At 41.4% G+C, this 24919-nt stretch overlaps 2 protein-coding genes across 6 annotated transcripts; one reads left to right on the forward strand and one right to left on the reverse strand.

Annotated features, from left to right (window-relative positions):
* Window positions 1-912: 912 nt before the first annotated feature.
* Window positions 913-6467, reverse strand: LOC115130296 (threonine synthase-like 1). Of its 3 annotated transcripts, none has more exons than XM_029661288.2 (3): window positions 6362-6467; window positions 2708-4153; window positions 913-2423 (listed from the first exon to the last, which is right to left on the reverse strand). In XM_029661288.2, the coding sequence occupies exons 2-3, from the start codon at window positions 4127-4129 to the stop codon at window positions 1611-1613; spliced, it is 2235 nt and encodes a 744-aa protein (XP_029517148.1). In that variant the 5' UTR covers window positions 4130-4153; window positions 6362-6467; the 3' UTR covers window positions 913-1610. The 3 variants fall into 3 exon arrangements, with proteins under 3 accessions (XP_029517148.1, XP_029517147.1, XP_029517146.1); XM_029661287.2 differs by having other exon boundaries at window positions 6147-6467; XM_029661286.2 differs by having other exon boundaries at window positions 5670-6467.
* A 2017-nt stretch (window positions 6468-8484) lies between these two features.
* On the forward strand, window positions 8485-20286 carry prtfdc1a (phosphoribosyl transferase domain containing 1a). Of its 3 annotated transcripts, none has more exons than XR_003863755.2 (9): window positions 8485-9462; window positions 9702-9808; window positions 10334-10517; window positions 12791-12856; window positions 16034-16051; window positions 17734-17816; window positions 18310-18360; window positions 18694-18770; window positions 19854-20286. XR_003863755.2 is itself a non-coding variant. In XM_029661289.2 (9 exons), exons 1-9 carry the CDS (start codon window positions 9412-9414, stop codon window positions 19899-19901), a joined length of 681 nt encoding a protein of 226 aa, XP_029517149.1. In that variant the 5' UTR covers window positions 8492-9411; the 3' UTR covers window positions 19902-20286. The 3 variants fall into 3 exon arrangements, 2 of the variants coding, with proteins under 2 accessions (XP_029517150.1, XP_029517149.1); XM_029661289.2 differs by having other exon boundaries at window positions 8492-9462; window positions 18310-18356; XM_029661290.2 differs by lacking the exon at window positions 16034-16051 and having other exon boundaries at window positions 8489-9462; window positions 18310-18356.
* Window positions 20287-24919: the final 4633 nt, after the last annotated feature.

Below are 24919 nucleotides of genomic sequence, written 5' to 3' on the forward strand. Positions count from 1 at the left end.
TGAAGGCTTGAATAGTAGAAGAGTAAATTACATGTTCCATTCGATATTTTCAGATCATTTCCTGGTTCACTCCAAGGTTGAATACACATGCGTTGTTGGACCTAGGTTGACTTCTGATAATGAGGTCATACTGATACCATAGTTGACTTTGAAACCTTGAACATCATACTAACTTATCTTCTATTAATCTTTTAGGTGTTAGGGGGAAAATACTGATGCCCTTCCTCATTCCATTTCCGTCTATATGGAACCTGAACAGGAAAAGCAAAGTCACTTCCTTGTGTGTCCCTATTGTTAATCCTCTTCATGTGTCATGTATCACAACCAATTTCGGCATGGGCCTGAAATGAACTACGGTAGAGACAAAAGAAAGTAAAAAATGACAGAAAAATAGGCTTAACATTTAAATACAAGTGTAAATAGCTTTGAAACCTGACTCTTATTTCTTGGCTTGACAGCTAATGTACTAGTATGAAAGAGCTGAGGGATAGTGCAAACAGTAAAAGGATTTTGTGCCGCAATAAAGGCCAGCAGTGTTAGTAGAAGCCTAGTTAATGAGTGTGTGGACATTGATAGGAGGTTCTCACTGCCTCTCCAACTTTCCCCAGCAATTACTGGACCATGAACCTCGTCGAGATTAATTAGCCAGGTTTTAATGTCACGAGGAGAGATTCGCCATTTTGCTTCGGCAGCACCTCAGCTATTCTCATCGCTTCTCTGGAAGTGGAGGATGAGGGTGGTTCTGGATACAATTACACTCATTCTCAGAGAGCAGTTTGGTTTGTGTACTAGAGAAATATATTTTCCCAGCAAAATTTGTATTTCTTATTTATGGATCACTCTGACTGATGTGTAACTGTTGTTCAGTGGATGAAGCTATACTCAAAAACCATCATAACCAAAAGAGAATAATGACTTTACACAAACAAACATTTAATACCAATGGTCAGATGAATATCAACCTGAGTATGTCCTTTGTGTTGTTGAGGATTGTAATATGACAGTTACATAACATTGTTCATTTCCCTTTTGTATGTACTAACATTTGTAATAAATAAATAAGAGCAAATCAAATTGTATTTGTCGCATACACAGGTTTAGCAGATGCTATTGCGGGTGGTAGCGAAATGCTTGTAACAAACAGCACATCTGGGTTAAACCATACTACATGACAAACATGAACAAGCATATTTAGTTCTATATATAGTTCTTCCTTTGGCACAAGGTAATGACTCCACAATTTAGTCTCATGTATTGGGCCGTTGGGGCTAGTTAGGAGCGTCTGAACCACGACTACATATCATGAAACCTGAGGGGACCTCTTGGCTGCATAGGAGCCATGTGGTAAATATCACCATCTAGTGGGTACAAAAGATTTATGTTATGACATCTCCAGTTGCTGTAGAAACATCACCTAAACCCAAATCCTGTCAAATAAGGAGATATATTGCACAATTCATAAGACCAAAAAAAAAACACATGAATTCATATGATTTATAAATTAATGGGCTGACTTTCATTTTCAACTGCCCTCCTCAACACACTGAATGAAAATAAAAATGTACCACCCTACCCCAGAGTATTTACCTGTTTGTTTATCTGAAAGAGACCTAAAGAACTTTCAAGAAAGAGTCTTGAATCATGGATTCCACCTCCTCCACTAACACACTGAAATCTGCTTGACACACTGTATGTTCTCCTCTACTGTTTTCCTTCAGGCACCGAAGCATGTTTTGGTGCATCCGAGGTGTGGACGCTACAGAGGCCAGCTCCCTCAGCTGGTCCACAGGATCTGAGGGGTTGTAATGAGTGTTCGGGCACCGCAGCGCTTTGAGGACGGTGGGGGCAAACTTCCCGTGGTGCGCCGTGGAACAGATCACCACTGGACACCATGGGTCCTGTAGCCGGTCGGCAACCGCCTTAGCAACGGCGGTGTGTGTGTCCATTGCGTAACCAGTTTTGGTGTGAACATTTAGGATGGCAGCCAGACATTCCTCTTCAGAGCACCAGCCAGCCACCACCTCCTCTTGGATCTTTTGGAGCAATGACTCAGAGACTTTGAAGTACTGGTCTTTTTCTAAGCGCGTGAACAGATCTCTAACAAGACAGCCATCACCACCTGAGGTGTGGTAGAGAAATCTCTCCAGGTTGGAGGATTTGAGGATGTCTATGGCTGGGGAAAGCGAGGCAATGAGGGGCTGGTTTCGGAGATCACACACCCCTGTCGTAATAAAGTCAGAAACGATTCGGTTTTGGTTGGAAGCGCAGATGATTTTTCTTATCGGGATTCCCATTTGCTTAGCGTACAGGGCTGCCATGGCATTGCCAAAGTTACCGGTAGGGATGCATACATCGATGGGCTCTCCGAACTTGATAACCCCATCTTTGAAAAGATCTAGATATGCTGAGGCGTGATAGACCACCTGGGGAGAAACAGGAGGTAAGGAAGTAATGCTACTTGAGCTGTACAACAACATACCAAGACATTAGTAGCCTAGACTGAATGAAATGAATAAATAAAACAATTGTTTAGAATAGCTATATGTGTTTAATGTTCATGTAGAATGTATTCCCCCCTACCCCTGTATATAATTAAGATGGGGTTGTTAATCCCCTATAATACAAATAAAAAATAACATACATCAAGCACATTTTCTGAGCCTTAAAAACACAAGTACTACTATGTCATCTAACAGCAGGACCTCACCTGTGGTAGCAGCCTTCCCCAATTAATGGAGTTAGCAGTGCTGAGGACAGTGCCATACTCCACAGCCAAATGCCCCGTCAGACCTGAATCCCCAAACATGGTCTTAATGGCCCTCTGGCAGAAGTCAAAGTCGGATAGGACACCGACAGACCTGGCGTTGCCCTCTTTGTAGGCTGTCAACTGTCGCTTCTGGATCTCACTCACTCCTTCCTCTGGGAAAAACACCAGCACGCCGACCCTCTGCCGGTCCAGGTCATGAAGGTTGCCGAACCCACTCAGCACTGCACTGCCGGTGTCACCGGATGTCGCCACAAGGATGAGGTAGTTGCACATTTGTGGGAGACAATAGGCGAAGAGCTGAGGCATCAACTGCAAGGCCAGGTCTTTAAACGAAGCAGTGGGGCCATGGAAGAGCTCCTGCACAAACTGGTTATGAACTAGGTGTTTCACCGGTGCAATGGCCTCGCTGGCAAAGTTAACCCCGTAAGCTCTGAACACCATTCTTCTGAGATCGGTACCAGGGATGTCCATGGGGTGTATGCACTTTTCAAGCATGGCTAAGGCTCGTTCAGGATAGGACATTTCTGCTAATCTTAGCCATTCTCGTACTTCGAGCTTCGGAAAGCCTTTTTGGGGCACGTACAGTCCACCATCGGGAGCTAACCCCTCTAAAACAACATCACTGAAGTATTTTGAATCACTAGATGATCCGTTCTCCCTCCTGGTTGACACAAAGGTCTCCGATTTCGAGTTCTGGTATCTCTCCACAGCCTGTAGCACCTTCTCTGCAATCTCCTCAACAGTATCTCCAGTCCCACAGAGCACTCTAGTGTCAAGCCATTTCTCATAAAACTGCTTCCTGTAGTGTAGAATCTGCCTGATGGGTACCCCAGCCTCCTGGCCCACAATCCTGTTCACTTTCATCCTGGAGAGCCTCTGTATGATATCATCGGTGGCTACATCCAGATACACTACCAGTCCAGTGCGTTTGAGGTGCTGCATAGCCCCAGAGTGGAGTGGGTTGGATCCTGTTAGGGAGATGACACTACCAGAGGTGGATAATTTGCACAGAGCCCGACCCTCTTCTTCCAGGAAACGTTCCCCTCCGACCTCGGCCAGCTTGTCAGCCACCGGCATCTTCCATGTCACCTCCAGGATATGGTCGTCCACGTCAATGACAGGCACTCCCAGTCTATGAGCAACAACACGCCCCACAGAGGTTTTTCCTGCTCCAGGCAGACCCATTAGCAGGATGTTTCGGTCCTCTATCTGGGGTACAGTAGATAGCCACGATCTGGATATTGGGAAAGGGCTTGTGCTTGTCCGCCATCTCACAGCTTTCAGAGCAAGCTGCCTTGTGTTGTTCAACACTCTCATCGCTATAAACATTTTCACCCTTTGACGGTAGGCTACTGGAAGCATTTTGATGTGGTTGTTATGTCAAATCTGTAAGACAGATAAGATGAGACTGATTGTACAGGGTTAATGACATCAAATAATAACAGGCAATATGTTCAGTGATGTAAGTTCCTTGTCAGGAGCTGTTGAAATGTAAAATGTATGTAGCCTCTGTACATGTTGACAACAGTTACTAAGTTTAGCTGTCGCTAAGTCACTTGACCAGTGTGAATAATCATTTACACATGTTCTATTGCCCTTTTCATAACAAAGTGCTTCAAAAGCCAAAACACAAACAAGCAATACATCATCATAAGTAGCCTAGCTACTGTATAGTTAGGCTACTCATGATTAAGTATTGATTGACCCAACTATACAGTAGCTAGGCTACTCATGATGATGTATTTAGTTGACCTAATTACTGTGTAGTTAGGTCAACCAACACATAATGATGAGTAGCCTAGCTACTGTATAGTTAGGTCAACCAATACAGGCCAAGTCTTTGAGTGCCAAAGGTGGAGAGGGACAGTGCATGGCTTGATCAGAGGAAGGTAGTCAAGGAGATGGTTGGTGAAGAATATGATTTTAAATATTTTTTAAAAGATGAATAGATCCTAGCTACCAAACTCTAGGCGGCATTCTGCCTTCTCCCTACAGTTCTCAGCTATAGTCCGTCACAGTGGACGCATCATAATACCCATAAAAACACAGAAATGGTTCCAATGGTTTTTCCGCCATTCATTTTACAAAGAAATTACAATTAATTGTGCGTTTGGTGTAGGCTTACCTTGTGACGTTTTGATAGCCGTGTAATTATTTCTCGGGCAAGGTGCGTTTTATCAATGTATTAGCCTCAATTTACAAAAAAAAAATGTGCATGGCTAATTATTGATAAAAGTTACCTTGTCCTAGAGCGATTTGCTCGGTTATCAAAACGTAAAGCCAGGGCAAGCCTAGATGAAACAGACCTTATATGAAGTAGTTCTAAATCCCTGATGGAAAAAATGTATGTCGGATAAACAATTGGAACCATCTCTGGGTTTAATGACTCATACTGTGGTAGTCAATTAGCTTTGTCCATAAGAATAATCCCAATGCTGGGTTAAAGCTGCAATATTTAACTTTTGGGGGGGGACAACGAAACTAACATAGAAATAGATCTGTCAATCTCATTGAAAGCAAGTGTGCGAAGCAGTAGATATGTTCTGTGTGTTCTATTTCTATGCTTCCTGTTGAGTTTTGTTTTCCCATATTTTACTTTTGGTGTTGTACACAAGCTTCAAACAACTGAAAATACAATATTTTTGGTGATGGAACAGATATTTCACAACAGTTTAGATGGTACAATGATACTCCACATTATACTAGCATGTTGTCACAAACTGGAATTAGGAAAAATATTAGAATTTTAGCAACAACGAAATGGTTGAGCGATTTCTGCATAGTGCATATTTAACGTTAAGAAACGTCAATAATCATCGCATGTAACAAGGCTTTTGAAACATATAGCAGTTATCTTTCATCAGCGAGAAAGAATCCTTCAAATAAAAAAAGATACACTTACTGTAGCAAATTTTCACAGATCCACACAGCTATGGATGCCTGCCTCCATCCAACGAAACTACATTTCTACTACACTTCTGAGCATGCGATATAGCTCATTAGCACGTGGTCGCTCCAGTTTTCCGTAAACAAGCGCCGTGACATGGTGATATGGCCGTATGGGAACACAAACCACCCCATGAAGGGGTTTAATTTAGCCTTTTTTTATGATTATTTCTCGCTTATGAAAGATAAGGTCCTTACGCTTCCAATACCGTACCGCAAGCGATACGTGTTAATTCATCTCCAGATCGAGCGTAAGGAAAAATATTAATTCAATCCATTTTAGAATAAGTCTGTAACGTAACAAGGACTGCCTGAATACAGCCCTTAACAAAACACCCCACTAAAGAAGCCGCCTTCGTCAAAAGACTTGTGTAATGTAATGGAACTGAGTCATGATCAAGGGCTAAATAGACCCGATAGGGTCAATACTTACATTTCTGTCTTCTAAAACACTGTTCTGTATAACACATATATTTGGAAATAATTTCGTTTACCCATCTACTGTTTCTAGCTAGATAGGTTATTTACATAGCTACTGTACCTAGCTAGCTACAGCAACTTTTATATCAAAGAGATTGCTCTCTGATATTATGTGACGCATGCATCAGTCGATAATGACTTTTAATATATTTTATACACTTGGCCTACCTGGATGATATTTTTTTTTACAGTATCTTAGATAGTAACGTTTAATTATTGGAGTAAAGCCAGAGCTGATGAAAATAAACCAATGTCAGCCACGTTCAACTTAAGCTTCTCGTCAGCAACAACAAAAAGGTACTTCCGGGTCACGGAATTTCGGACATTTTCGAAATAAATGTCCCCCACGTAATAGTAGAACAGTCAATTACCTCTATTATTAATTATACAGTATATTACAAATGATTGTCTAAACATTAACAATGAATCACATTTAAGTGACATTTGCATTAACCTCTTGAAGCTATGGGGGCGCTATTTCATAATTGGATTAAAAAAACGTGCCCGTTTTAAGCGCAATATTTTGTCACAAAAAGATGCTCGACTATGCATATAATTGACAGCTTTGGAAAGAAAACACTCTGACGTTTCCAAATCTGCAAAGATATTGTCTGTGAGTGCCCCAGAACTGATGCTACAGGCGAAACCAAGATGAAACTTCAAACCGGAAGTGCGCAACATTTTTGAGGCGCTGTTTTCCAGGATCCGGGATGGCTAGAATCAAGAGGTTAAATGTATGTTTTAAAACATGTTCCAAGGTCAAAGAAATTAGGCTGGCCTTTTGCTCCACCCATTCCATTGTGAGTCACTCTATATGGAATACATATTGGTTTTTGAGCGAAAATATTGTGGGTGCCACAGTAAGATTATTGTAGGGAATACTCAGTGGGGTCTGTAGAATGTATTATGGTGTCATTCAATTGCGCTCTGAATAATACGGAGTGTTGCTGGCCTTTTACCATTATTCATTGGCCACAACTCGAATCACTGTATATGGCATAGTTTTCGCATTGTCACACATTGGACAAGAAAAGTAAAGGGACAAACTGTATTTCGTAAGTACCGTGTTACATGTAAACGGGGAGAAGGCAAAACAGATAAAACGCAGATTGCATTCAAATCTTAGATGGAGGATTTTACCTCTCACTTTATCAGGAAACGTAGAAACAAGATGAATATTCTTCTCACACTGTGAACTACTAATAGCTAACAAATTAACTGTATAACGTTAGCTAGCTATGTAAACTTATTTGCATTGCACACAGCCCATGGGCATATCTACTGTATCTAACGTTAGCTAGCTTAATATTTTTCTTAAACCTATGTTTCTGTGTGGGGGATTGGAAATGTGTGGGGATACTTTGTTCCCACAACCTGGACAGTGAAAAAGACTGCACCACTGTGCACGGGGCGTCTGACAAGATTTTTGCACTCATGTCCTGAAATGATCTAGCTACTGTACTATATCTTCTCTTTTATTATTCCATTGTCAAGTTATATCAATGTTTAGGGCACAAGTTAAGCTTGCAAAAAGTATGAATAAGGTTCCAAACAAGACTGGGGCCAACAAAAGTAGAAGTGGCCTCCAGAGAAATAACTGCTCGAGCACTCCAAGGAACCCAAACTTACCGAAAGTAAGCAATAGGGCGAGATTACATCTCAATATGAGGTCATTTCCTAAATCTAATTCTGTGTTTATATTTTTACACCACTAGAGAAACTTTTTCACATTTGTATGATACTTTCAAGAAAACACAAATAGCAGCCAAAGCAGACAATCGAATTACGGGTATTCACTCCAAAAAGGACTTTGTAAAGACATATGCCTTTTTTATTTTTATTAAACCTTTATTTAACTAGACAAGTCAGTTAAGAACAAATTCATATTTTACAATGACGGCCTACCCTGGATGACGCTGGGCTAATTGTGCGCCACACACACAGACAATCACAAGGACAGGTGAAACAGATCAAGGTGTGACAGCATGAGACAGGGCGCCATTATACAGCTCTCTGAGGATGAGTGAAAAAAACATCACACAGGTAAACCACATAGGTCCTTAGAACCAAGCTGTCCTAGAATAGATCATAAAGATGCATTACATTAATATATGTGTTTTAGCTGATCAGTCATTTAGATAAGGTTCAATATTTGATCAATGTATCAAATGATGAATAGGCTTACAAATTCTGTTAAGCACCATGTCCCAGAAAGACATTCTCATTACACTGACATACATGGGTTTATTGATAATTAATTTTTCTTGAGCAAGAATGGAAAGCTCATCTCCCTTGCCTGTGTTATTGATGGGTCATTCTCTGTCCGGGGCTTGAAGAAGAACTGGGGGGAGCTGCACCATCAGTACCAGGGACTCTGTTGTCATGGACACCACCCCCAAGAAGTACTGCAAGGAGCGTCTGGAGATTAAGCAGCTGGAGAGGGACATTGACCTCATCAAGCGATACAAGACCATCTACATCGCCAACAACAACGAACACCTCTTAAGTCTCTATGGCAAATGTCAGAATTGTAAACAGATATTCAGTAAGGAAAAAAAACATATGCCCTGAGTGCTAGATATGAAATTGTCTGGCAAATTGTCATATCCCTCTCACTGTCTCTGTCTATGATTTCACATTGTTTTGGTAAACTAAATTAACTCTGCACTATATTTAAATATATTTTTGAAAATCTGCTTACAACAGTTTAGACATATTACTACATACTACGTCATGATGTAATCCTTGTAGGTCATTGTACAAGAGCCTTGAATGAGCCTATACTTATCTGGTCTTTTGCCACAGTTTCTTGAACCAAATTATTTCCTTTTAAGCAAGCATCCGTGCCTACAGGAAAACTACTACATGAAATCACATGCAGCTGATTATCCACCCCCGTGGATCTAATTGTGCCATTCGGTGGTTTATTCAGAAGGACTGGAAAACAACAACCACCTCTTTTTAGTCACACTAATGACTTTAGCATGACCACAGCATGCTTGATTTGTTGGCTAGTTTTGAGTTTCAGCCTAAAATTGCACAAATAATCTCTCTTTATAAAGTGGAAAAGTTGTCATAATACAGGGCGGGTTTACTTCGAGGAACACTTACTTCACCGTTATCTTGCGTGTGATTGTAGTAATTTGTTCGCTCCCCTTCAGTCCTTGTCTGCTGACTGATTTTTTTACTTCAACTGTCTGTCATCGCGGAAAAACATCATGGCAGAATGCGTTCCATCCAGAGCCACGGGAATGGAAGGAGGAATTGTGGTAAATAGCTTCAGACTTTGTTTTGTAGTGGTCTATTGTAATATACCAATATTTATCCTATCGTGATTTGTTTTCTTGAGTAACTTGTTGGATCTGATTTCAGTTGATCAAGCACTGTCAACAGATCATGAACTTTTTAAATTGCGAGGCTACTTACAGATATAGCCTATGGGAATATTTCATCAATAAATGTATCATAACTTTGCAAGTGTTTCTTATCTTTGTTTATCATATCTTAGATTAAAGATGATTGGCCCGGATACAGTTTAGAGCTCTTCACTTATCCAGAGCATTACCGCGAAGATATAGAGAGTGTCTACATTCCACATGGGGTTATCATGGACAGGTAATATTTATTGTATAATCTGGAGGAAATTCTTACAAACCTTTTCACCAATTTGCTGAGGTGATCAGAAGCCAATCCACTATTCTATTTATGTTATTGTAGTTTACAATATGGAACATACGTTACTACATGACTGTGCTTAAAGGATGATCTTAAATAGGAATAGCACCCCCGTTTCTAACCCACTTTATTGGTCTTCTCCTGGTGCACTCATTGGCCTGGGTTCACAGTTCAGGTTTTCTACCTCATGTGGAAAGGAATGCTGGTGCGTGCCACATTTTTACCAACCAGGGAGGCTTGGAGGACTTCAAGAATTCATTGAGTTGAGAACTGTGTATTGAAAGTACACAATAAACAATAGAATTGTGTGTGTGTGCATCATACACACTGCATGCCTTGGCAATTAGTGATAAAGCATCAACTCTGTGGTATCATGTGACCCCGAAATGTAATTACACACACACACACTGCTCTGTCTGTGTAATTGTGATTTCCTGGGAATGTTTAACATGATTTGTACTGTAGGACAGAGCGCCTGGCCCGACACATCATGGATGACATTGGGGATCATGACATGGTGGTGCTGTGTGTACTGAAGGGAGGGTACAAGTTCTGTTCCGACCTGGTGGAGTTCATTAAGGTACAATGCCGCAACTCCAACAAGCACCTGGAGACCAGAGTGGAGTTTATTAGGCTTAAGAGCTACCTGGTATGTAACCCCACCCTCACACAACAACAACAACAACAGTAGTCAATCATTGAGTATAAATAATGTACAGTGAACAACAGTGCATCAAGTTCTTTAAGAGTCTTTTGAAAGGCTCTATCATCACATCATTTATCAATCGCTTGTGATGAAGTAAAGATAAACATAGTGAATATGAGGTTCTCTAGTTTAATGTAGTTGAGGAGCACCTTGGTTGATCCCTCAATATCCTATTTATTTGTCCTTTGAAATATTCAGCATGTATTGTCTATGCAGCTGGGCTTCCCTTCACCAGAGCAACTGGGAGGCCTGTTCAGATGCTTCAAATCTCGAAATTGTCATATTTTAGACTTCTGACCAGAACAGTTAGGATAATACTTATTCAACATAAGAGAGGAAAATAGAAATCGAAACAACCTGTTGTTTCTGTTATTAATAATTGGTTCATGTTTGGAGATGGAAGAGAATATAGTCTGTCTGTCTGCGTATATAGTCTGTCTGTATGTATGTCACTTCCTTTTGTTTACTGATTTCATTGGATTAGGCAAAAATACAATTAATTTGAGATACTTTTGGTCATGTAGTGTATGTGGACACCTGCTTGGAGTTGGTCCCCCACTGTGCTGCTATAATAACCTACCCTCTTCTGGGAAGGCTTTCCACGAGATATTGGAACATTGCAGCAGGGACTTGCTTCCATTCAACAACAAGAACATTAGTGAGGTCGGGCACTGATGTTGGGCGATTAGGACTGGCTCACAGTCACTGTTCCAATTCATCCCAACGGTGGTCGATGGGGTAGAGGTCAGGGCTCTGTGCAGGCCAGTCAAGTTTTTCCACACTGATCTCGACAAACAATTTCTGTATGGACCTCACTTTGTGCACGGGGGCATTGACATTGCGGAAACAGGAAAGGGTCTTCCCCAAACTGTTGCCACAAAGTTGGAAGCACAGAATGTTGTAGCGTTAAGATTTCCCTTCACTGGAACTAAGGGGCCTAGCCCGAACAATGAAAACAGCCCCAGACCATTACTTTACACTTGGCACTATGCATTAGAGCAGGTAGCGTTATCCTGGCATCCACCAAACCCATATTCATCCATCAAACTGCCAGATGGTGAAGCGTGATTCATCACTGCAGAGAATGCTTTTCCACTGCTCCAGAATCCAATGTTGGCGAGCTTTACACCACTCCAGCCGACGCTTGGCATTGCGCATGGTGATCTTAGGCATGTGTGCGGATGCTCGGCCATTGAAACCCATTTCATGAAGCTCCCGACGAACAGTTCTTCCAGAGGCAGTTTGGAACTCAGTAGTGAGTGTTGAAACCAAGTATAGACGATTTTTATGAGCTACATGCTTCAGCACTCTGCGGTCTCATTCCTTGAGTTTATGTGGCCTACCACTTTGCAGCTGAGCCGTTGTTGTCCTAGACGTTTCCACTTCACAATAACAGCACTTACAGCTTGAGTAGGGCAGAAATTTGACGAACTGACTTGTTGGAAAGGTGGCATCCTATGACGGTGCCTTCAGTACGGGCCATTCTACTGCCAATGTTTATCTATGGAGATTGCATGGCTGTGTGCTCGATTTTATATAATTGTCAGCAACGGGTGTGGCTGAAATAGCCGAATCCACAAATTTGAAGGGGTGTCCACATACTTTTGTATATATAGTGTACTTTAGGATTGTTCGATATGAGCGCTAGGAAATTAGTTTAAGGAAATTAAACATGAAATGAGAAATTATTGTAAATTATTACTTTTTCAGTCCCCTCATTGTTCGCTATACTCCTATGAAAGGACATGCATTTATTTCACATCGATTTAAGGCAGCCCCCGCACATTTCTGATTGAGGGGTTGGGTTAAATGTGCAAGACCAATTTCAGTTGAATACATTCAGTTGTGCAACTGACTAGATATCCCCTTTCACTTGGGATTTTGTATTTTGGCTAACTCAGCATCTGAAATATCTGACTGCAGCATGATTGTAGAATTGAGCTGACCTGAATGACAGTGTCTGTATTACCTCCATTGTTACTGCCCTTCATTCTCGCCTTTTCCCATTCCATCTAAAGCCTCACTGTCTAAATGATAGTGATTACGTAGACACTAGACAGTCACCGTCATGGAAAATTCACTGATCTGTGCAGCGTAGTCGTCCTGGATGTCATGTTTGGGGACATCTCTGTGAGGTTATCTGTGTCTTGCCTCTGTCCAGGACAGAATGGTGACTGTTCACACACTCAAAAAAAGTTTTTTTTCTTCTTCTCTAGAATGACCAATCAACAGAGGACCTGCACATAATAGGAAGTCAAGATCTATCTGTTCTACGAGGCAAGGTATGTACGTGCCTAAATCAATTGTAATAATTTTATATGAACATTTGTTCAAACCTGATTTCTTTCTGTAAATAATCTTTCCATTTTTATCCCTCTCTGGGAAATTAGATTCTATGCATTCAGATACACTTTTTTCTTAAAGAATTTGAGCATTAAGAACATTTTTTGATATAAGGTCATAACTAGCCACAAGGGGGAGCGCTCAGCTCTGCTGTTGAGCGTCGACAGGGCTCTTGGAAATGTGTGCTCATTTGGGTGGTGAAGGAAGAAAGAGAAAGACATGTACACACTTTAAAGACAAATTCAGATAAGGTATACGATCTATAAGAAGATATAAGAAGATTGAGCTGAAGGATGAACTACCCTGTTATATTTCACATAGGTGTGGCTCTCTATGTCTAAGCAGTGGTCCCAGTGGTCCCAACAAGGCATAGTAGATCCATCTAATGAAAATACTTTTTTTATTTTTAAATCTATGGCGTGAGGCAAGGGCTAGGTCTTTCCATAAGAGACAGACAGACATTCCTGTGTAGAACTGTGTCTACTGAACTACATTTATGGACTGGAGCAAAGAGAGTGAACCCAGTGACTGGGTGTCATCCTGCGTTCATTCGGCGCGTCATACATTTTTGGGTCTTCCCCGACAACCATCCTCTTTGTGTGCCCTTCATAAGAGTCACTTTGTCAGTGTGGTGTAGCCATCACCAGGTTGAGAATGAATCACTAATCTAGTCCTGTGGACAGTACAGAAATGGTTGCACCAGGAATATCCTCTTTCTGAGGAAATACTTGACGATAAAAATAGGGTTTTGGTGGACCATCATCAACCTCACACTGTAACCTAACCCATATAAAAGACAATGAAAGATTTAATGGAGTTTAAGTCAAGGGTGCTCAAGAGGATGGTATGTGACTGGTGTTGGAATTGACACCCCCATCTAGATAGAATGTAGTCTTACAGCACATAGTTACTGTCTCTATCTCAGTAGTAAGGCATATTTTAGGAGTCAGAAGAGGACAGCAGGCAATGTCATGAGGAGTTAAAACATTTTTTTTTTTACATACAACTGAACAGGCAAAAACCTTACCTAAGATTTGTTTTTGCTTAGGGTTAGGAGGTCAACAAGAATACCTGTCTGTCTAACCCAGCAAATTTACACAAGTCAGGAACATTAATCTTCACTAAGGGTAACTAGATGGCTGACATTAATCTTCACTAAATGGCTGCCATCTCAGCGTCATGCCGTCACCCCATGGCACAGCTGAGTGGTGCCAGTCATTGGGGCATGTGCCAGTCATAAGGGGTGCCAGTTATTAGGCACAAGGACTCTGGCCAACCGTAAACTAGCATTATTGGCAATGGCATACCATTTACAGCACTTGCTTTTCCTAATCCCAAATGTCATTATGGAAAGTCGAGGAGTGTTAAAGTTCAAATGCATAACACTGCTGCAAATATGTAAGTTGGATAGGTTCAAGAACAGATCTGTCAAATGACTTGACTTTGCAGGAATCTCTGCATGGGGTAGAGTTTCTATAGCCTACCTCCCTTCCCAGTCCATCATCAACAGAAGGGAGGCATGTACAGGATTTTATTTGAGATTTCAGCAATAGGACAGATAGCAGTATGAGGGCAAAAGCCTTTGGGAGTAGTGGAGGGGGTTAGAATGATGTAGCACATTGTCTGGTAGAATAATGCACCTATTACCTCCAAGTGTTTGTGTTTCGTATCTTTAACATTCTTGAGGGGAAATGTAATCCATATCGAATAATGTCATATAAAAATCACTAATGTGGTTGTTTGAGGCTGTTTTGTGCACAACTTTTCCATGTGGCAAAGCAGGTTAGTTCTGCTCAAGGTTTCCATGTTCCCTCGCTCTCTCTGCTACACTAAACAAAAATATAAATGCAACATGTGAAGTGTTTGGTCCCATGTTTCATGAGCTAAAATAAAAGACCCCAGAAATGTTCCATTCTCACAAAAAGCTTATTTCTCTCAAATGATGTGCACGAAGTTGTTTACATCCCTGTTAGTGAACAATTCTCCTTTGCCAAGATAATCCATCCACCTGACAAGTGTTGCATAACAAGAAGCTGATTAAACAGCATAATCATTACACAGGTGCACCTTGTGCTGGGGGAAAAGAAAACAACACTCTAAAATGTGACGTTTTGTCACACAACACAATGCCACAGATGTCTCAAGTTTTGAGGGAGCGTGAAATTGGCTTGCTGACTGCAGGAATGTCCAGCAGAGCTGTTGCCAGATAGTTTAATGTTAATTTATTTACCATAAGCTGCTTCCAATGTAGTTTTAGAGAATTTGGCACTACAACAACGAGCCTCACAACCGCAGACCATGTGTATGGCTTCGTGTGGGCGAGCGGTTTGCTGATGTCAACGTTGTGAACAGAGTGTCCCATGGTGGCGGTGGGGTTAAGGTATGGGCAGGCATAAGCTACAGACAACGAACAGAATTGCATTTTATCGATAGCAAAAATACTGTGACGAGATCCTGAGGCCCATTTATTTTGTGACCAACAGATGCATATCTGTATTTCCAGTCGTAAAATCCATAGATTAGGGCCTAATGAATTCATTTCAGTTGACTGATTTCCTCATATGAACTGTAACTCAGTAAAATCATTGAAATTGTTGCTGTTGCGTTTTAGATTTTTGTTCAGCATAGTTACGTATCCTTACTCCCTGTTCATAGCGTTACATAACTCGGTTCAGGTGTAGCGTGTAGGCCCACAACATTGGGCTCCTGCCTGCATTCTCTCAGAGCACTCGCCTCAAACCATAGATACACTCCACCAGCCAGACAAAGAGCCTCATACACAGCCAAGGGGGAAAAGGCTGTCATTTGAACCCCTGCACCAGAGAAAGTGTCCAACTAATTATCTTTACTGTCTAAGACATTTGGAAGTGCCTTTGGCTCAATGTTAGGAACAACCATATATTATGAGGGAGTATAATGACATGTCTGTGTGTCTCTAAGGGACTCAAATTAGATCCAAGATTGTCACTATAGCTACAGTCTAAGAAGTGAGAAGTCAAACTCCCAAGTATTTGCCCCTATGTTTGAATGGAAGTTGTTGTGATGTTGCAGTTCAGAGATATTAAAAATGGGTTTCTCTCTTCTTCTTTTTTTTAAATTTTTTACATGGCACAAAGAATGTCTTGATTGTAGAGGTAAGTGACTACATCATCTCACGGTACAGTATTGCAAATGCCTTGAATTTGCCTTGATGCCTTGAATAAAGTCATAGACTGTTCACTCTGCTACTGCAAGGCAAGCAGTACCGATGCACCAAGTCTGGAACCAACAGGACCTTGAACAGCTTCCGCCCACAAGCTATAAGACTGCTAAACAGTTAGTTCACCAAATAGCTACCCAGACTATCTGCATTGACCCTTTATGCACTAACTTTTTTTTTGACTCATCACATCAGCTGCTGCTACTGTTTACTACCTGTCACTTTATTCCTAGTTATATGTACATGCAGTGTCTACCTCAATTACCTCGTACCCCTGCACTTCGACTCGGCATTGGTACCAATTGTACATAGCCAAGTTATCGTTACTCATTGTTTATCTATTAGTACGTGTTTGACTTTTTAAATGATTTCCCTCTGCATTGTTGGGAAGGGCCCTTAAGTAAGCATTTCACTGTTAGTCCACTCCTGTTGTTTACAAAGTACAGTTCCATGAAAAAGTATTTGCCCACTCACTGATTTTCTCTATTTTGACATGATTTTGATACTGAATGTTATCAGATCTTCAACCAAAACCTAATATTAGCTAAAGGGAACATGAGTTTACAAAAAAATAAATATATATACCTATTTTATTAATTCACAAAGTTATGCAACATCCAATTCCACTGTGTGAAAAAGGAATTGCTCCTTTACACTCAATATCTGGTTGTGCCACCTTTAGCTGCAATGACTGCATCCAAAAGCTTCCTGTAGTTGTTGATCAGTCTCTCACATCGCTGTGGAGGAATTTTGGCCGACTCTTGAATGCAGAACTGCTTTAACTCAGCGACATTTGTGGGTTTTCAAGTCCTTCCACAACATCTCAATTGGGATTAAGTCTGAACTTTGCCTAGGCCATTGCAAAATGTCAAATTGGATGCTTTTTAACCATTTTCATGTAGAGTTGATTGTGTGTTTTCGATCATTGTCTTGCTGCATGACCCAGCTGCTTATAAATAAATATGAAATTTAAATATGAAAATATTGCATTTCTTCACTTATTCTCATTCACTATTTTGATAATCAGGTCTTAAATTGTGCAATAACAGCCAAATGGCAAGGGATTGATAAATTGCATAGATTACATCATAACATATAACGTGCCTATCATTGCATACAGGCAACAATTGCTTTAAATGAATAGTTTTCCTCCTACCCTCCAACCTCCTGGTGCACATAGGCCAGACCTCTCTTTTTTGTATTTTTCCCCCCTTTGAGATGTTTCAGATGTGAAAGTTTCCAGACTGATGTCATCCATGCATAAACACTAGGCCTTCACCACATGATGGCTGTTTAGCCCCACTCTAGAGGAATAACAGCATCTAAGATTCAATCAATATTCTAGATGGGCTGTGTGACACACACACACAATTGCATGAATCTTGTCACATTGAATTCTGTACTTCTATATAATTAGTGTAGTTCTCAGATCTCAAGGAACAATTTCAAAGCAAAGCAAAACATTGTCATTGATATCTGTAGAAAATATATATGGATTAATTTACGGTATAGCATACTGCATGTTATTGGTTGATTTGCTATTGCGATCCATTCTCTTCTGAGAGCAGTCCACATTTACGGCCCTCCCTTTATCCCCCTTCTTTCCCCTGCCTCTAGGCTATAGTCGACACAGGAAAGACAATGAAGGCGCTTCTGAAGCATGTGGAGGCCTTTGAACCCAAGATGGTAAAGGTCGCCGGGTGAGTCAGTCTGTCAGAGCTCTCCATGTCCACGGAGGGGGGGCGGCGGCTGTCACAGGAACAAGATGTCACTCTTCCATAGTTACTATAGATATGCATGCCTCCAGTCACCATACTTCAACTTGAATTTGTCTTCTGTTTTATGTCAAGTTTGCAATTGTGTTTCATTGCTTGAATACTGTTAGTATTGCATTTGTTTTCAGAAATCAATCCATATGTATTGCACAATATTGTTTTGATTTAGAATGGTATAGGTACTGTACGGTTTGCCCTTAGTTTCCCCCTTTGAAGCTTCCGTAATCAGTGTTGTTCCTGTCTGAAGGATAAGAATAGCTTCCCTATTGCCATCTTCACTATAATCTAGTCATGCACTGCTTATGTAGTTTCACTGTACATTATTTTCCATCCGAGTTCAAATCGCTTCTGCATGATTCATTGCAAATTATTGTGGATATTAGCTTCGTTAATGGTTGTACTGTCGTGTCTGTTTCAGTCTGCTGGTGAAAAGGGTCTCTAATGTGGTTGGAAGCCTTCCAGACTGTAAGTGCGTCGCTGTTTAATGCCATCCGGGAGGTCACTCATCCTTCATTCAGCCGTCAGAACAAGATTTATACTGTACATGTTATGTTACTCATATCTCAGTCTAAAGCCCAGGTGGTTTTGAATGAGGTAGCATTTTAAAAGTTATATGTTCATTGTTTAATTCATTTCAAGGTTCTTTGTTTGAGGTTGGTGTTTGATCGTGAGAATTTTCAAGAAGATTCTCTGTTATACAGACCTGATATAACCCCGGGCACTGACTCAAGTTGGAATGGATTGTTTATTCAGGCCATCTCTACATATATCTAATTTTCTGTGTCTGTATTTATCTCAACAGATGTGGGGTTTGAAATTCCCAACCGTTTTGTCGTGGGCTATGCTTTGGACTACAACGAGTATTTCCGTGACCTGAATGTAAGGCTCTACTTTTATTTCTGAACGACACATGACCTTTTAGTTTAAAGTGCTGTTTGAAAGGGATGAAAGAGCCGGGAGCTGAGAGTAAAACATAGTCAAAGAGACACTTCTCTCTCTGAAATCTAAACTCACCCAGGTATCCTCTCTGTGTGTGTGTGTGTGTGTGTGTGTGTGTGTGTGTGTGTGGCGTGCGTGCGTGCGTGCGTGGGTGGGTGCTTCTTGGGGCGCATGGGCCTTCGAGAGTTTGTGTGTTCGGGGTTGTGTATGTGTGCACTGTATGTTTTGGAATACCTGTATGTTTTCCTGACCTCTTGCGCTGTGCCCCATGCCAACACTCCTATGTTAAATTGAGTTACAGCGTTCTTATTTTAAATGTACTGCCCTTATTTTAAATGTACTACTCAGATTTGTCTGAAACACAGCACCCCAGACACACAACCACCCCTTTTGTGTGTGTGTGTGTGTGTGTGTGTGTGTGTGTGTGTGTGTGTGTGTGTGTGTGTGTGTGTGTGTGTGTGTGTGTGTGTGTGTGTGTGTGGTATTCATCACAGAAATTGGGTGGAAGGTGAAGAAAGGGATGTTAGGGTTAGGATCTGCTTATCTGGCAGAGTGAGTCATCTTAATTCCCCACTTAACGACTATTAGTATTACCAGTTAGCACATGCTACATATCAGTACAGTCATATGATTGTTATCAAGGAAGTGTTCATTTATCAGTTTGAGATTGACCTTGGATGACCTTTGAACTTTTAATCTTTAAATTATGTAAAGTTCAGTGCATTAGCATAATGGAGAGGCGAGATGATTCCTGTCATATGGGGAAAGTCTGACCTTGCTTTCCCAAATTCACATCCCTCCACAATCTCTAATCAGCTCAAAACATTTATCTTCTGAGGGCTCGTCATCACTGTGGTATTTCAACCCTCCAGCAGATAAAACACAACAGATTACTAATTTATGTTCTGTAAACATGGGGGATTAAAACATATTTCAGTGACGGTCTATAAACGATCAAAGTGTTGTTCGCTTGATTTAACATCTGACTGAGGGGAACAACCCTCTTTCTCTTCCTCCCTCCAGCATATCTGTGTCATAAGTGAGATTGGAAAGGTGAAGTACAAGATTTGAAGAGAAGTCAAAACATACATGGGTTGTTCAGAGTTGCAGTTTTCAACTTGTGGCTGCAAGTGCCTTCCCTTCTCATATCTTCTTCCGTGCTCTGTTGAGGATTATTGTTAGTTTATTCATTTCATAAGAAGAAACACACCTTGCATGTGCTTTATGCAAAAACAAATATGAGATCTGTGTTATTCATGCTACATACAACCTTGATTTCCACATTTTAAGAGTTTTTTTTTTACATATGCTATTGTTTTTGTGAACATCATATTACATTGTTAACAGAATATGCTTTTACATAATATGCATTTATATGTATTTGTAAAATACTAATTTTGTCCCCAATGATCTAATATGTGCCAAGCACAAAGAAATAAACTATGCAATTTTGAATAAGAAATTATTTGTGCCTGCGTCCGTGAAGAGAAAGTGTCAGGGTTATCAGTGGCCGAGTGCTTTTGATTGAAAGAGAAGAGATTTAAAGAAGGAGTTGAATGTTGACTTAAAAAGGGAGCACCTGAAATGTATGTTATGTCTTTTCTACCCAGCTGTTGATGCAAAACAACACTGCCTGTTTAGCTTCAGTGTCATTTGAGCTAACTCAGTTTATTATCTGGCATAAGTTCACTTTCTCTCGCTTTGTCTTTCTGTCTTTTATCTTAGTAAATCATTATATGTTATGATCAAATTTGGAATCAAACATGAAACCTTCCTGGAAAGCCACAAAACATGGTTTGCATTAGCTCGAAGTTAGCTCAACCATGCAAGGAGGCAACGACTATCCAAAAAATGTATGTTGCTATACAGTATATACAATGAAACAGGAAAATAATGACCCATTGGGAAGATTTTAGTGCAAACCAGACCTCCTGGTTTTCTCTCTAATGTGTGGGTGGGTGTTTGTGTGTGTTGTGTAGAGGGGTACATGAGGGGTCAAGTAATAGGAACAAAGTGTTTCTGCCCAGAGAGCATAGAGAGTGAAAAGAACATCACAAAGGAACTGTATGTCCGGATAAGTACTCACCAAGCACTTCCAACTAACGAATCGCGATGCAGTGGACCTATTTATTTTCCGCAATGATTTTACTTTAACTTCCAGCAAACGTAGCTGAACTCAAACAATTTGAACCAATAACTGACATGGCTTTCAGGATCTTTTAAACAGTGTTGCAGTGCGGTGTTGTCGGATTGATATGGATAATGAATGTACTAAGAAACCCTAATAGCTTATGACAAAAAACTCTATGCACGTATTCTATCCAAACATCAAGTCCAAACATCAAGCCATCAATAAATAATCACAGAGGAATTCAAATAAATCTAAAATTCCTTTCAGGGTTTCACCCATTTCATCCACTGACAGATCTGAAAGTGTCGTTAAACTCAAATCATCTGTCGTCAGCACTAATCATAACGAACACAATGGTCGGTTGGAGCTTGGAGACAGACAGCTGTATGATGGTGTGGTGTGGTGGAGACTAGCGAGCCAAATGGTTCTCTTTGCTACTCCAAGCCTGTGTTCCATGAGTCAGTGTGGGCGTCAGCTGGGCACTTGGATGAAAATGCCAGGACTCGCTTTCACCATCTGTCACCAGTTAGGTCTCCTCCTGTTCTGAGCCATTTAGTTATTTATTAGTCCACTCCCTTAGTTGTATGTTTGGCTGTTCGGTTCATACAATTATTATTTCCCTTAAACTTAGGTTATTATTATTTTTATTTTTTACAATAATGAGGTTGTGACCTGTCTTACACTGTTGCATTGTGGGAAATTCTATCAGGCCTAACTTTGGAAAGTTGTTTACAGTAATAAGGCTGTTCCTCATGTCTGTAGGCTTTTCTGTTGGATGCTTTTAATCTCCAAACTAATGAATAGAGTACAAGATGTTCAAAGGAAAATCTGTGCTCCACCCGTGGTGTTGGTTTACAAGCCCCCCCATATTCTCCTGGGATGTGTATTTGTCTCTGGGTGACTAAAAGTCAATTGTGCATGTCACTGGACTACACTTCCCAACATGCTTCACTTCACACAGCATGCACTTGGGGAGAGTTGTCATGTGGCCATGCACACTTGCCTCTTAATCACTTGAAAAACTAAACAGACATTACATAAACATATGCACATGACCCACACATACATATACACACATCTAAGAAAAACATTGGCTTAATCTAGAATGAATTCCAGGTTCTGAGCTGCTCTGTCATTAACACAGCATGATGGGCCAACTGAAAGAATGAGAGACCATACAGGCTGTCTCCGTTCACTGACCGTCACGTTACTTCTCTCAGGTATTTTAGGAGTCATTGACTTTGACACGTCATTGACACCCTTTAACCCCGTCCCCTTCCATCTCCTTTGTAATCCTCCATTTGCAGACCACCGTAGTTTGTGGTAGGATCGTTGACATACAGTTCAACAACTTAGTTCTGTGAGCATTGTGAATGCTGTAGGCCTATACTTTCAAACACACTCTGCCAAAAAAAAGTGTGCCATCAGACAATGAGGTATCTGCAGGGAAAGTTTCCAGCACTCTTTAAAAAAAAAAATGTATCCCCTTTTTTCTCCCCAATTTCGTGGCATCCAATTGGTAGTAGTCTCATCGCTGCAACTCCCGTACCGACTCGGGAGAGGCGAAGGTCGAGAGCCATGCATCCTCCGAAACACAACCCAACCTAGCCGCACTGCTTCTTGACACAACGCACATCAGCCAGCCGCACCAATGTGTCGGAGGAAACACCGTACACCTGGCGACCTGGTCAGCGTGCACTGCGCCCGGCCCGCCACAGAAGTCGCTAGTGCGCAATGAGACAAGGATATCCCTGCCGGCCAAACCCTCCCTAACCCGGACGACGCTGGGCCAATTGTGCGTCGCCACATGGACCTCCTGGTCGTGGAAGTTTCCAGCACTTGACTTCCCCATAATAAGGTTATCCCGGGTAAAACGTAATGGATCACCTGCAGTCAATGGCCCTCTCCCGGATGGGTGACCTGAATAATAATCCTGCAAACAGAGAAGTAAGATAGAAAGATGGAGGTGGAGAAGACTGATAAGAGTCCAGGTGGCAGGTTGTGTGATGGTGAGATTGGCTTACACACTATATACATAGACCCACCTATACATCCACAGACCCACCTATACATCCACAGCTCCTATTTAGCTTTTTTTCCACTATACATCTGTGAAACGCAGGCTTTGAGTGGGTCTTGAAATACAAACTGAACTCCAGCCTGATAAACACTCCTCTTTCACTAAGAGCATCAGTTATCCCAATTATCGTAGGTTGGGATTAGTAGGAGGCCACCCTTCCACTGAACTACAGGGCATTTTGTCTCGCCTGTGTATGTGTCATACAGAAGGATCAATGGCCACCATTGTGCTGTGACTCTATGTCCCTTATCGAACATCAGCACTTGGGGACATCGGTTAACTTACCCCCTGCGCTAAATGTCCCCCACGCCACCCTGGGAACCTGCAAGGCATTGTCTGTCACCTTGGAGCGGGATCCGGGGAGAGGGAGAGTGGACAAAGAGGCGGCCAGGGTTCTTATTCTGGAGCTTTGTAGTGCTCCGCTGAAGGAACAGAGGACAGGGCCGTGCAGTGAAAGTCGGCTACAGGTAGACTGGGAGAGCACAAAGAGAGCAACATGGGAATTGGGTCCTGTGAATGGTCACACATGTATGCGCTTGACAAATGAAGCCTCTGAGTCGGTGTTTAAACAGAGCGGCATGGATTTGATTTCAGATTACCTGGACAACAGATTGAACGTGTTTACTGCCTAGCTTATTGTTTCATTGTTCTACCTTTTGAGAGGTGTCAAAGTCATGTTTAGCCTAGGGTGGCAGGTAGCCTAGCATTTAAGAGTGTCGAGTAAGTAACTGAAAGGTCGCTGGTTTGAATCCCTGAGCTGACTAGGTGAAAAATCTGTTGATTCAGCAAGGCACTTAACCCCAATTGCTCCTATAAGTCGCTCTGGATAAGAGTGTCTGCTAAATGACTGGAATGTTAAATGACTAAAGAATGTTACACTTTGACAGACAGATACACACTGTATATGTCCTTTGATAGACACACACACTGTGGTTGTACTTTGTCTACTGTACATCGTGCTCCAAGTAGAGGTAGCTAGGGGGCTTCATTGATTGGTTCCTGTTGGGTTTCATTCAATTGTGCAACTCCCAAGTGGTCACAGACGTCATTTCAATTTCTAGTTTTTATTTACGTTTGATCTATTTGTCAACTAATGTTAATTGAAAGGGTCAAAACCATTGAATTCTTTGGATTTAGGGTAAAAGTTAGGTTTTTAAAAATCCTGAAATTCCTTGATGTTGATGACTTGAGGCAAATCCAATCAGTTTTCCACGTTGATTCAACATCATCACATTGGATTGTTTTGTTGAAAGGTCGTGGAAACAAGGTTGATTCAACCAGTTTGTGCCTAGTGGGTCAGTTCTAACTCTACTTGTTCAACCTTAACATCAGCTCTTCCAATGCTTGTAGCATTGGTGGCGGAGTAAATACAATATAGCAAGTAAAACACTGGAATGGTAGATTGGCAGTAGAAGAATGTGCAAAGTAGAAATAGAAATAATGGGGTGCAAAGGAGCAAAATACATAAATACAGTAGGGGAAGAGGTAGTTGTTTGGGCTAAATTATCGATGGGCTATGTACAGGTGCAGTAATCTGTGAGCTGCTCTGACAGCTGGTGCTTAAAGCTAGTGAGGGAGATAAGTGTTTCCTATTTCAGAGATTTTTGTAGTTCGTTCCAGTCATTGGCAGCAGAGAACCGGAAGGAGAGGCGGCCAAAGGAGGAATTGGTTTTGGGGGTGACCAGAGAGATATACCTGCTGGAGCGCGTGCCACAGGTGGGTGCTGCTATGGTGACCAGCGAACTGAGATAAGGCGGGACTTTACCTAGCAGGGTCTTGTAGATGACCTGGAGCCAGTGGGTTTGGCGACGAGTATGAAGCGAGGGCCAGCCAACGAGAGCGTACAGGTCGCAGTGGTGGGTAGTATATGGGGCTTTA

Source organism: Oncorhynchus nerka, linkage group LG6 (genome assembly GCF_034236695.1).
Source record: "Oncorhynchus nerka isolate Pitt River linkage group LG6, Oner_Uvic_2.0, whole genome shotgun sequence".
In the NCBI taxonomy this organism is placed as follows: domain Eukaryota; kingdom Metazoa; phylum Chordata; class Actinopteri; order Salmoniformes; family Salmonidae; genus Oncorhynchus; species Oncorhynchus nerka.